Source organism: Myotis nattereri (genome assembly GCF_964212035.1).
Source record: "Myotis nattereri genome assembly, chromosome: 2".
In the NCBI taxonomy this organism is placed as follows: Eukaryota; Metazoa; Chordata; class Mammalia; order Chiroptera; family Vespertilionidae; genus Myotis; species Myotis nattereri.
The window spans coordinates 40668694-40682352 of record NC_138076.1 but is presented as its reverse complement, the minus strand read 5'-3'; the positions used below and the strand labels follow the sequence as shown (position 1 = coordinate 40682352).

Below are 13659 nucleotides of genomic sequence, written 5' to 3'. Positions count from 1 at the left end.
GACAGAAATCTAATGACTGTGTGTTCTTATGGGAGATCCCAAGGCACCAACTCATGTTCCTAATAGTTGACAAATTTACCTTTGGAAAGAAGTGGAACAATTGTCAAACAGAATGGACTCCATAAAAAAGTTACAAACTTTTTTTCAGATACGGAACGTAATTTTACTAATTTAAGCAATTACAGAAGTTTAAAAATAAAAGCATGCTTCTTTGTTAATTCCATTGATCATGCTTACATGCCTTAGCACAACCCTAAACACAGTTTTCATGGGAATAAGAACATGCCTTATAGCGTACTGTTTTCCTTATTCCATTTTACAGATGTTATCGACACACACAGGGGTTAAAAACTGGCTCAGTGTTACAGAGTCAGTAAATGTTGGATCTGGGATTTGGCACTTTCCCAGAGCACACACCCAACTGCTCCCCACACTGTCTGCTTACTGAGACATGGCAGCTCTGGACACGAGGGGGCGCTCTAACATCTACCAAGGCCACAGATGGCAATGAACAACCTCAAAAGGGGTAAAACCTATGCCCTGTCAATACTTTAATAATAGGAAAATTTAATTTTCTCATAAATAGAGGAATTTTAGAACTAGAGGGGATGTTGGATGCAGACACTGAGTGCACTTGAAATAGTAGGCATCTGCATGAACATGGATGTTTTCTAAGAGCTTTCAAACAATGCCCTTTTGTGACATACATATCTCCTTACAATTTGGTAAATTATTAAAATGCTTACATGACTATGAAGTAACCCTGAGCCTACACTGTTTAAAGAATCCCATATTTTTAATTGGCTTCTTTTTTATTTTATTTTTGTTAATCCTCACCTGTGGATATTCTTTCTACTGTTCTTTAGAGAGAGTGGAAGGGAGGGTGGGAGGAGTGAGAGAGAAACATCAATGTGAGAGAGACACATTGATTGGTTGCCTCCCCCAGGCACCCTAACCTGGAAGGAGACTGAACAACGGGGTTGCCCTTGATCGGGAATCAAACCTGAAACCCTTAGGTGTGCGGGCCAATGCTCTAATCACTGAACACACTGGCTAGGGCTAATTGGCTTCTTTTAATTACTGGGAAATTTTTCTCAAAATTGGCTTTTTTAGTGAATGGGGAATACTTTTCTCAAAAAAAGCCAGTGGGAAGGTTGGCAGGGCTACCTCGGAGAGATCCCCGTTTTTGACGTGGATCCTGGCCATGCTGTCCAGCCACGTCTTCCGCAGCTCCGGGGTGCTGGCGTAGGACTTGGCCAGACTGTACTGCAGGTCCACCAGCATCTCAGGGTCGTTCTCGTGCTCCTTCATCTGGGCCGTGGCCATCAGGACCGTGCGGATCCTTTTGGTCAGGTCCTTCACGTCCGAGGAGAAGGTGGTGTGCTGAAACCGGAGTGGGAGAAGGACACGTGGTTTTCGGCTGTGTTCGGCCCGTCCACGTACGTGGTAGAGAGGAGGCAGAGTCTTGGGGGTGAGAAAGACAAAGGGACCAGGCCACCCACCTTGATGAGCCTGTCGCTGTTGGCACAGTTGTTGATGATAGACAAGGACTGCTGGAATCTGGTTCCCCCGATCCCCACAACATCTGCTATCAGCTGGCTGACGGAAATAATGACCTTAGGGACACACAAATGTGAGCAAATCAATTCACCTTCAAGTGACTCCTCACCTGGGCTCAGCTCCTGCCTTCAGGTAGGTTGTGCATGAAGTCAGGGCAAAGGGGTAGTTCCGAGCGGGGATCACTCCAGTGTAGGAAATGATGGCTGAGTGAGTTTTCAAGAAGTATTCCAGAAGGGGATTATGCTATCATTAAGTATCTTATTTGCACAGAAAAATGGTAATAAGAGAGTGTAGAGCAGTGGTTCTCAACCTGTGGGTCGCGACCCCTTTGGCGGTCGAACGACCCTTTCACAGGGGTCACCTAAGACCATCCTGTATATCAGATATTTACATTACGACTCATAACAGTAGCAACGTGACAGTTATGAAGTAGCAACGAAAATAATTTTATGGTTGGGTCACAACATGAGGAACTGTATTTAAAGGGCCAGAAGGTTGAGAACCACTGGTGTAGAGGCATGAGAGGGCAGGGGCAGGGGAGTGGTTTGGAGAGATTAACTGGAGAATTTATATGCATACATGCCTACCCCATGGACACAGACAACAGTGTGGTGAAGGTCTGGGGATGGTGGATGTGTGGTGGAGGGAGTCCATGGGGAAAATAAAAAGGGGGACATCTGTAATACTTTAAAAAATAAAGGTAAGTTTTTAAAAAAGAGAATCAGATAAGCTCATACCATTTGGACGGTTACCTATCACTTTCTCTAATAAAAAGAGAGACCTTAGATAAATACTATGCCTTGGTTTTTGGTATGAACTTTCAATAAGTGGACTGTCCTTTGCATTTTTTGTTAAAAGGTATACATATTAGCTATGCAATAGGGAAATCTTTCTTTTTGGGGGGTCAGTGAATAGCACTGGCTTTACCCAGTTACTCAAGCTAAAATGCATGGATGCCATCCTTAATCCCTCCTTTTCCTTCACCGCATCCAAGCACAGCCAATCACAAAGTGCTGTCACCTCTACTTCCTCTTCCTTCTCACCTCACCACGACTGGTCCAGAACACCAGCCTCTCTGGCCTGTATCTGACTGTGGTTTCCCCACGGTCTCCCCAGATAAGGTCTTGACTCCCCCAATACACTCTCAGCACTGGGGTCCAGGCAATCCCTCCAAATAGGCAATGATGCCTCCTCAACTTGTTCTCACCCACATTCTCAACTTCACTAAGGACCTTCTCCAGTTCCCTGGATGGGTCCTTTCCCCTGGGTTGCTAAGCAGCGTTCATCCTTCACACCCTCTGGGAGCTTCTTCCCCTCCGTGCCCCGGGTCTCCAGCCAGATGCCCTCCTTGGGGCACTAACATTCCTCTATTATAGCCCAGGGCACACTGCACTCCGAGGGTGTTGGGGATCCAGCGGGACGCATACTCCGTGGGAGCCAAGCGGGGGTTCTGTTTTGTCCATGGATCCTTGTGTGTAGTTTGCAAACAATAAATACTTGTTTAAATAAAAGAATAAATACAGCGCCGAAACCGGTTTGGCTCAGTGGATAGAGCATCGGCCTGAGGACTGAAAGGTCCCAGGTTCGATTCCGGTCAAGGGCATGTACCTGGGTTGCGGGCACATCCCCAGTAGGAGATGTGCAAGAGGCAGCTAATCGATGTTTCTCTCTCATCGATGTTTCTAACTCTCTATCTCTCTCCCTTCTTCTCTGTAAAAAATCAATAAAATATATTAAAAAAAAAAAAAGAATAAATACAGGGATGAAGAGGGCATTCCTCTATATGTTTGCAGAAAAAGTGTCCCTAACAAAAATACGCATGACTTTTCAGTATCTGGCATGGTTCCCAGAGCAGAGAACTTGAGACATTTTAATACTTGAGAGACAGGAGTATATTAGTAGCTGGAAGACAGACAGGAACAACTTTGGACGTTTTGTGTCTTACCTAAGATGGTTACCATGAGGCATCCTCACAGGGATTCTAATCAATCTCCATTCAATGGAATTTCGGTCAGTCTCACGTTGATTCAACATGTAAATATTAATTCACCAATAGAAACACATCCTGGGCCTAAATCTGACAATGTGCAGGATGAAATAAACCACACCTGTCAATGTGACTTTGACTATACCGCCTCCAGGCTGACCTCACAGTACTGACGCGGAGGTAATTCAGCACACGTGACGCGGTTTCCCTGCCGGAACAGAACTTCAGAGTACGCTTGTAAGGGAGGCTAAACTACACTCACTTGCAAATGCGTCCGGACGAAGGACTTCTTCCCAGTGTAGTCAAAGTTGTTCCTCATCAGGAAGTAGAGCAGCTGGGAGGCCTCGGTTCTGATGGAGCTCAGCTTGGAGTTGCAGAACTTCAGGGTCTCGTAGCACAGAGCGGCGCACATGTCAGCTCTCCCTTCGTAGAACGTCGAGGGAAACTAGGTGGAGCACGAGAGAGCAAGCAACCAAGTCACGGCCAGCGTGCCCCACCCCTCCGGGTGCAAGAGGAAAACGCAGTACAGTCGAGGATGACCTCCCCGGTGAAACAGCTTACCTTATAAATTAACGACCTCAAGGCAGTGAAGACGTTTTTCAAAGCCGTTTCAGACTGATGTTTTTGAAGAAAGCACAGGTAGACGTCAAAAACCTTTTTCATGAGAGGATTATGTCCATGGTCAGCCAGGAGCTGGTTCTAAAACACACGAGGACGGCTGCATCAGTGAGGCGCACCAGGCACCCAGCAGGCCTCACGCCATTTGGAGGCTCAAAGGGTCAATTTTCCAGGTACTAAGGAAGACAACTTTAACTCTGCCATGAATCCTCTAAGAAAGCACAGAATCCTCTTGTCTTATTATAAATAAGCCTGTTAATAAATTTATGTTTCGGAGAGTTTATTTTTTTCTATAAAAAGAGGAATTATAAAACTTCCCAGCAAACTGTTACCACATCTTATTGTTGGAAAAAATTTAAGGGATGTTTGTTTTGTTTTTTTTTTTTTTAGTGATTCACAGATGCACTCACAGCTGGTAGGACACCTGGAAATCACAATGATCTTTATATTATGCAACACCAAAGCAGAGTATTGAATTCCATCATGAGAAGAAGAAGCAATCTAATGAGCAGGAAGCGTGTTTTAATTAACTGAATATTATGTAATTCTCAGCCATGAGCAACTGTTCAGCAACCAAAACTAAAAAGGCTGCTTCCAGCGTTCGGGGAACTGCTTACATGGTTTATTGTCTGCGAGCACCACTTTCCCAGGAACCACAGTCCTTCCTAATTATGGGTGGAGTAAGGTCTGGGCGAATCTGGATGTGAGCTTTTATTTTCTCAGCGCTCTTTGCGCTGAGGGATCCAGAGGAAATGGTTCACAAACATTGCTGAGACCCTGTTCCTGTTGTCCGAATTGTTCCCGTCTCTAAGTTGCTCCCTCCGGAGTTGAATTATTTTCCCTTCACTCTCTCTGGTCAAGGTGCTGCTTCCCGTTTTCAGGATTTAGTCTTCTTAGGTTCTGATCTCAAAACTCGCTTGTGAGAGTGGAATTAAAGCCCACTTACACAAGATATAAATAAGCCCTCACTTAAGGGGATAAAGGACCTTTTATCCTAGGAACACCCCCCCCCCCAACCCCGCACCCCCCCCGCCCCCACCACCAGCAGCTGCCTTCCTTAATTTTCTAATCAATTTCTGCCTCTCTCTCATTAATTAGAAAGTCATAGACACTAAACATAAAGAGTCTGGAACATTCACTAAGGCCCACAGGAACGGAGGCTCCCTGTGAAAAGACACTTATTCTGTTAGGATCTTTACATGTATTACTTCATTTAATCCTTCTACAGCCCTATGAAATATGTACATTATTAAACCCCCTTTGCAGATAAGGAAATGGAGGACCGGAAAGGCTAAACAAATATTTTTACTCTAAGAAAGAAACGAGCTTTTATGAGAAGTGGAGATAAGCAAAGCAGAGAGTGATTTAGGCTCTGTCTTCCAAACACCCTTGCAAATAAACTGTTTCGAGAGTCACAGCATATTAATATTCATGCAGTTTCTCCTTTCTGTGCTGGAAATGGAAGCAATCATTTAGCAAGAGTGGGAAGCATTTGGTTCCTAAAAACAAGAGAATGCCTGAAGAGACCCTCTTCATCTGCCTGAATATTATTTCCCAAAACCCAAACATCAGACCAAAACAACCTTTTCTATCCTGAAATGCTCCTACCATTTAATTGAGTAACAAATTTTTTTAAATTTAAGAAGGTGAATGCGTTTGTACTCTCATGCTTCTTTATGGATAAATAACTCGTTTCAACCGCTACCACACCGAGACTGGTTTAAGGAGGGGAGAGGCAGAGAGGCCTGGTACGTGCTCACGTTTATCACCCTGGAGGGCACAGCAAAAGCCTGTTTCCCAGGTACATGCCGCTGGTTCCACCACTCACACACCTGTGGCACGCCCTGACCAGGTAAGCTTTATTATAGTTCGGGGAATTCACGTCATTAACTGGGGAGCAATTTCATTCAGGGCATTGAAGGATGAACGGTTTCCTTACAGGGGCAACAACAGTGAAATAAAAAGACAACACAGAAGGCCTCGCTGGCCCAGCTGAAGCAGCACACGAATGTAAAAGGTGGAGTTCTGACCACGAACAGCCGTTCAATACCAACCTTAAACGCCAGTGTAAACAGAGAGAGAGTGTCCAGGGTCGTGAGGCACACCTCAGTGGCGATGTTGGCTTCAAGCAACGACTGGTGAAGCACATCTGCGTCCGAATGGCCGTAGCCTGCGGTGAATTACAGCACAAGGTCACTGTGGGGGCTGCACAGAGCAGCGTGGCTGGCGGAATGGTGCAGTCAGTCAACTTTTGATTATTTATAGAAGGCTTACTTTTTTGGGGGTGTGGGGGGGGGCTGGTAGTTAATAATGTTTGCATTCAATTATAAGTCCTTTTCAACTCCAGAAGGGAAGTAATAGCAGCAAGCATCTATTGTGTGCTTGCTATATGCCAGCCATAATTCTATGAACTTTACATGTATTACTTCATTTAATCCTTCGACAGCCCTGTGAAATATGTACATTATTAACCCCCCCTTTGCAGATAAGGAAAATGGAAGACCGGAAAAGCTAAACAACTTGTCTTAAGTCACACAGTTAGTAAACAGTGGAGCCAGGAAGGCCCCTGGACCGGACTCCATCAATCTAGCCACTTGGCTGAGCTGAAGGACGGCGAGAGTGCTGAGGGAGGTGGAGATGTCCAAAGCTTCCCACACAGACACAGGCAGCGCACAGCACAGGGGGTAAGAAGATGAGCCGGGCTGCTGGTCCCTGAGTCCAGCTTGGCCACCTGCTAGCTGTGTGACCTTGGGCAAGTCATTTGACCTCTTTATCCTCATCTGTAGAATGGGGATAATAACAGTATGTATCTCAGAGGCTGTGGTGAGTATTAAATTCGTTAATATTTGTGAAGCTCTGAAGACAGTGCCTGGCACAGAGTGAATGCTATGTAAGTGTTAAGTCAATCATATAAAGAGCTGTGTTATCAGCTAGAACCATGATTCATAATCAAGAGTTGACTGTACTGCTAATAGTATTCTACTTGCTTTAATGAAAAGCACAAAAGCCAGTGTGTCTGAAAGAAATGTTTAAGAAAAGGAAAGAACTTGAAGAATCATAATTTAAGTACAAACTGATATCTTCTTATGTGGCTGTAAAATCAATTTAGTACCAATAAAAATAGAGGTCGACATACAATTTGAGATATTAAATTATGAATGGTATGCATTAGCAGAAAATATAGAGATGCAAAGATGTTACAGTATTGATCTAGATTACAAGGAAAGATGGCAATGTAATAAAACATCATGTAATGTCTTTCTCCAAGGAGCAAAAACAAATCAACACTTACTATGTAGGTAGTTTTCTTAATACTCCAGAGAGGAGGACATTTTGTACATGGATCAGGAAAATGAAGTACAGGAAACTTACAGAATTCTCTTGAGGCCAGAAGTGGGGGAGAAACAGAAACTACCCTGCAAATTCCTTATGGGGGTCACTGTATCATACAACACATTACGAGGGTAAAGTAAGGTAACTAGCATGATGTTATTCTGACTTTCATAAATGTCAGCTACAGGGTAATTTTTAAAAGGTACAAAAAAAAAAAAAAAAGGCTTTTCAAAGCTCCCAGTTGCTTTTCAAAACCTGATAAGAGCACTACTGTGTGCTTTCATCCGAACCTGCTTGGCTTTGCAAAGGTGGTCGAAGTCCTGTGTTTGCGGACTGCATTATTTTCACACTGCGGTACAGTCCCTGTGCCCTCAGGGACCCCACTAACACGCCCGGCACCATGCTCGTTCTGCTTCTTTTTATTTCTGCATTTTCGGTAAGGAATCTCCCAGAGACAAGGAAGATGGCCATTTTGGGGACTAATATGTACTGTACTGCCTTTGTAAGCCAAGGCATGTCCTCATTCAGTGAGGTTTGTTTGGAAAGATTCAGAGACAATGAAAGAGGAAAACAGAATGATCACAAACTGGGGCAAGAAGGAGCAAAAAATTACACTTTTTATTAGACCAACCAAAACTATCACACAGCCCCGAAGGGCCCTTTACTGAGGGCTGCCATTTACCCCAAATAAAGTTTTACAGAGTCTGGGTTAATCTGTAACAAGAAACTTGCTTTGGTGATTATTTTCATTCTTTCTCTGCATGGAATTGTCTTTTTTCTTTCTTTCTTTCTTTCTTCTTCTTTTTTTTTTTTGAGGTAGATATAATATTAAATCCTACAGATAAATAGCAATCACACTAAAGGTAAATGGCACTTTGCCAAATGGATGTATTCTCCAAAATGCATTGGGAAGTTACAAATCTTTTGTAAAAGTCATCATTTTTTAATTTAGATGTTTAATTGAATTTATTGGTGTCCTTTCTCTTTCTAGATAACACTGGCTAAGGGTATCCAGGTGATGATTATAGATGAGGTGGCCTACACACTTGAAGAGTCCCCACAGAATTTACCTAATTTTGAAAATGCTGGCAAATGTGCAAAATTACATTTCCAAATCAAAGAAACATCTCAGAACCCAGGAAATGTGACTTTATAGTATTTTATTTGCTATCTTGAGTATAGACATTTAAAGTATCCAGCCCATTTCACCTATTTTTAACTATATATTGTCCATGCTTAGACTTTTGAAAAATACTAATTTTACTTCAGAGAATATGCATTCTCTGCATTTTTTCATATTAATTCAATACTCTGTGTAAGAAAGAAATTTAATGATCATGTATTCATTTTCCTATTCTCAATTCATAAATATCAAAGAATTTTGGGGTAAGATGAGTTCCCATATGATCAGGTGCTCACCCTGTCTCTGTTTTCACACCTGCCCACACTGGCTAATGGGCATTTCAGGTAGAAAATGCTTTCCCATGTTGACCTGAAATCTAAACTCTGCAACTAAATCCAGTGATCTTAAACTCTTACGCTGAATTATAGGAAATACAGGTTTTCTTCAAGCATTCCTACCGCTTGGCTGCTCTTTCCCACCCCAGTGGGGAATATGAATTAGCATGCAAGTTAATTTAATATATTCCTAGAATACTGTAGAACATCAAAATAAATACAAAGTTTATTTTCTATTATTTCTGCAAATGTATCTCTTATTTGCAAACATGTTTCACGTCGTTTTTCCCTCATTACCTGGTTTATATAAAGTATTCTACATATAGCCATCACTCTCAACTTGTTACTTGGCACAAATCTCTTCTACTGACACACAATGAGTGCAACTTTACAGTAAACCAGTCAATGTCTTAATGTTGTAAACATTTACCTTTCATGTACCTGGGCAATGACCCAAACAACAAGCCTCTATCCTTTGAATGTTTTTAAAAGTTAAAAGTATTGTCCATCAGGGGATTTTCCATTTTCATTATATTCTCTTAGAATCTGAGAGTAAAGTTAAGTCCCGGCTAGAGTGACATGTGCAGTGCCTATGATGTCTTTTCTTATGTTCTAGTGATGGGTGACCGGAAGGTATAACTTGGCCCCATTGGATTAAGTTTCTACAGTCCTCTGCTGCTCCCTGCTGGTCATGCTGAGGGCTGACAAAACCTTTCCTAGCAGGACAGAAGAGAAAATAATAAATACAAGTGTAGAGGGGACTCTTCCTGTTTTAATTCTTCTCTAAAATAAATTCATTTTATACTCTGGCATCCTAGAAAATATCTCACATATTATATATACTTCATATTGATTGGCCCAACAGAAAGTACTGTATTCACTGTTAAATAAGATTATTTTTTAAGAGACATATATGGCTATAAATTTCCCATAAAATGTCTAGGTATAGATGTAAACAATCGTGTGTGCATATACATATACATGATCACACACATACTCATGCATACATATGGTACATACTCCCTTCTCTGTGGTTTTTGGCCGACTTAATGATTTGAATCTCAAAAAGCTAAAAAGGGGAGGGCGAAAGCCACCCAAATACATATAATCAGAATTAGAGCTACAATGAAGACTGAGACCCAGGAGAAGACGCAGGGACTAGGAGACATCCACTTGGGAATGAGCAGGAATTGTAGGGGCACAGGCAAAAGGTAAAAGAATCGCGACACGCTGTGTACTGGGAAGGCAGAAGAAGAAACTGATTGAGGATTAATGTCACTGAAAACGGACTAAAGAAAAAACTCCAGGGTGAAGAAGAAGAAAGGCAAGAAGGCCAGGCTCTCTGTGGGCAGCAGGAAGACAGAACGGAGATCAACTGTGTTAACAATGTGGTTTTTGGCAGCAGAACCCAGCCAGCTGTCTCTCTCCTCCAGTTCAAGCCACTACCCCAAAGTCCATTCGTAGTGGGAGGAGCTGCTGCACATCTTAGCGGATTAGTTATTCGCCTGTGGATCTCTTATTTTTGTTTGTTTTCTGCGTTTCCTAAATGATTATCTCTGGAGGTGGGGCCTTCGTCTGCTTATGATTCTTTTTAAGACGTGTTAACGGTTAAATATTTATGTCAGCTGACAGGGAGGCAGTCCCTGTGTTATAAATGGTCGGGGCTAAGGCAGTGGAGCAGGTCCTGCAGCTTAGTGGAACTTTAATTTCTGTTTGTTAACTAGGAAATGAAAACCGAACATAACAAAACTCCGTGTTTTGTTCATTCCAATCCCTTGTCTTCAGAGCTAGGGAAGCCCGAACAGGCACGATGTTGGACCGTCAAGGACTGCAGCTGTAGCCGTGTCACTAATGCACTCTCGACAGGTCAGAACGCAGAACTAGCGTTTGCAAGCTACCAACGCAGTATGTGGCAGACACAATCCCGATTTAAATTAAGCCTAGACTTTTATAAAGAGAGACAATGCCCATTACATTTAATGTGGTCAGGGGAGGAAGAATGGGAAGCTGCTGTATTTTGATTGCTCAGCTTTCTTACTTTCACCTACAGCTGATCCTGGAACAATACAGGTTTGACCTGCATGGATCCACTTATAGGAAGATTTTTTTTCCCCCAATAAGCACTGTAAATGCATTTTCTCTTTCTTACGATTCTCTTAATAACATTATTTTCTCTAGATAACTTATTGTAAGAATACAGCATGTACTATATAAAATACGTGTTAATGAACTGTTTGTGTTACCGATAAGGCTCCCAGTCAACCCATTTAACTACAAATAGGTTATTAGTAGTTAATTTGGGCGGAATCAAAAGTTATATGAGGATTTTTGACGGTGAGGGTGATTGTGCTCCTGGCTCCCATGTTGTTCTAGGGTCAGCTGTATTATCAATGTAATGTGATGGGAATGTTGTCTTTACTCCTGGCCTACATTAAGAAAGAGGTATGGAAGTCACAGTGAATGGAGCTCCTATGATTAGAAATGATGAGGAGATATTAATAACCATGTATTAAAGACGTTACTTAAAATGAGCACAAACATGGTCCAGATAGAACAATAACTAGCTATGTCATGCTTGAAGAAAAGATGGAACAATTCAGAGAACACACCACTAACGGAAATGGTATTTATCATAAATGATCACGTTAGTTTTCAAAGTGCTGCATGGTTGATATCTTTTAGGTTTTCTGCTTTGAGAAACCCTTAAGAAGATGAAACACTTAAATTTTAGGAACAGCACATCCCCTCTGGTGACGGAAGAAAGTAAAAAATAGGGGCCCACATTTTGGCAGAGTCTCTACTGTGCAGTTAGAAAGCACCAAAGTTAGGAAGGCAAGATGAACAAAAGGTCTCGATTTGCAAGTGAAGCAGCCTTTGGAAAGCAGACTTCAACCTGATTAAATCTTACCATTGTCTACAGAAATTCCAAGCACACTTGATATCTTTCTCACACTGAAAACACAGAAAAAGTCACTTTGTTATTGGCTTTTCCACACCCTCACAAATTGATTCACCGGCTTTATGGTTTCACAGCAGTTAAACATACATTCTAAGCTGGAATGTCAGAATGTGGACGCTGATCAATTACATGCGTGGGATCAGGGTGAACATCTGTCCCAGATATTCTCAGACATTGCGGGAGGGAGGCGGGGGCGGGGGGCTGAAGGGGGAGATCAATGATAAATTGGTGACAGGCAAGGAATCCGAATATTAAATTAAAAATATCATAGAATGTTTGGCTATTGAACCTGCCAAATTTTGTTTTAAAAACACAACCAGAAAGGTTGGGGCCAAGGGCCTAGCTCTTTTAGGTCTGGTGTCGTAGTTGACCGTGGTCCACATTGTGTCATTCTCCTCCGAGGAAGGGAACTGCGCCTTGAGCTCTTCATCCTACTTGCTCTGAGCTGGAAGAAAAGTCAGGTTGGTGATGTGGTGTGTGGTGTGGCCTGGGGCTCTCCCCTCTGAGCTGTCACATGAGATGGCTGGCTGTTACGATGGTATGTCATGGGACTTACTGTGGTTAAAAGTGAGAGAGTTATCCAGGCTGCCCAGCTGCTGCAATCTGGCATGCATCATTCCTGTTCTGTTATGGGAAACAGGCAATGTCTGAGACTTTCGATCATGAACTATGGGTCCCAACCCTTCCTGGTTCCTGCAACATGAGTGAAATGGGATAGAAGCAAAAGTTAGACTTGTTACACTGCAGAGAGACCGGGAGCGTTAGTGAGGCGAGGACACAGTGGAGAGCAGACAGGCCACGCGAGAACCAAGCACAGAGAGCCTGTCTGTGAGCCAGAGGCACACAGGGCTCACAGCAAAGCACCAATGACAACAGAGACGCGAAAACCAAGCCAAAGCAGAGAACTTCTCAGTTTTAGAAAGTACTTTAGAGATGCTACTTAAAAAGAAAAAAATGGAGCCCAGACAGTATGGCTCAGTGGTTGAGCATCGGCCCATGCAGCAAGAGGTCACGGGTTCGATTCCCAGTAGGCGTACAGGAGGCAGTTGACTGATGATGTTTCTCTCTCACTGATGTTTCTATCTTTTTCTCCCTCTCCCTTCCTGTCTCTCTAAAAAAATCAATTAAAAAAACACATTAAAAATATTTTTAAAAAAGAAAAAAATTGAGCACCAGTCCAACATGGTGCTAAAGTCAGCGTTCTGTCAACTGCCAAAACACCACAAATCTTTTTGAATTATATATGCTGTTAAAGAACAAAAAAAACTTTTTAAAATTAAAATAATGCATTGGAAGAAACAGAGAACAAACATGCAATGGGAAGGGTTATATGAAGCAGTTTTAACACCTTTATTCTTACCCAGGCAGGAAGGAGAAGAGCCACACACTTTGTTAAACTTGTCAGCAGTCAAGTAAAGAAAATAGAAAAGTGATCTGGGTTAGCAATCAAACAGCTAAATTCCTGTTGTGTACCACCACCGGAGCAGAAGAAAAATGAGACCAGTGCTGGAATGACGCCTGTCCCCATCCCTTAGCCAGCCGTCTCCCTCATTGTGTTATCGTGTGGAGTAGAACAGGGCATGCATGGGATCTCATCGGGCAGCATGCTGCTGGGTGATTTCAAGGTGACACAATAAGAAGGCGCAGTACTCATTAAACCAGACCACCGTGACCAGCAAACACTGATGACGTTTAAATCACCGCTCGGAATCGTTTTCCCATGCAGAGACCGTGGTGATTTTCT

The 13659-nt window shown here is 42.7% G+C and overlaps 1 protein-coding gene across 3 annotated transcripts in view; it reads right to left on the bottom strand.

Annotated features, from left to right (window-relative positions):
• DOCK9 (dedicator of cytokinesis 9) overlaps nt 1–13659 on the bottom strand; it is a 160167-nt gene that overhangs the window by 30746 nt on the left and 115762 nt on the right. For all 3 annotated transcript variants that reach the window (XM_081082498.1, XM_081082499.1, XM_081082500.1), the window contains exons 38-43: nt 11865–11908; nt 6220–6335; nt 4109–4246; nt 3810–3992; nt 1503–1616; nt 1168–1383 (exon numbers count right to left, since the gene is read on the bottom strand). In XM_081082498.1, coding sequence (XP_080938624.1) covers nt 1168–1383; nt 1503–1616; nt 3810–3992; nt 4109–4246; nt 6220–6335; nt 11865–11908 — 811 coding nt within the window. The remainder of the gene's footprint in view (nt 1–1167; nt 1384–1502; nt 1617–3809; nt 3993–4108; nt 4247–6219; nt 6336–11864; nt 11909–13659) is intronic.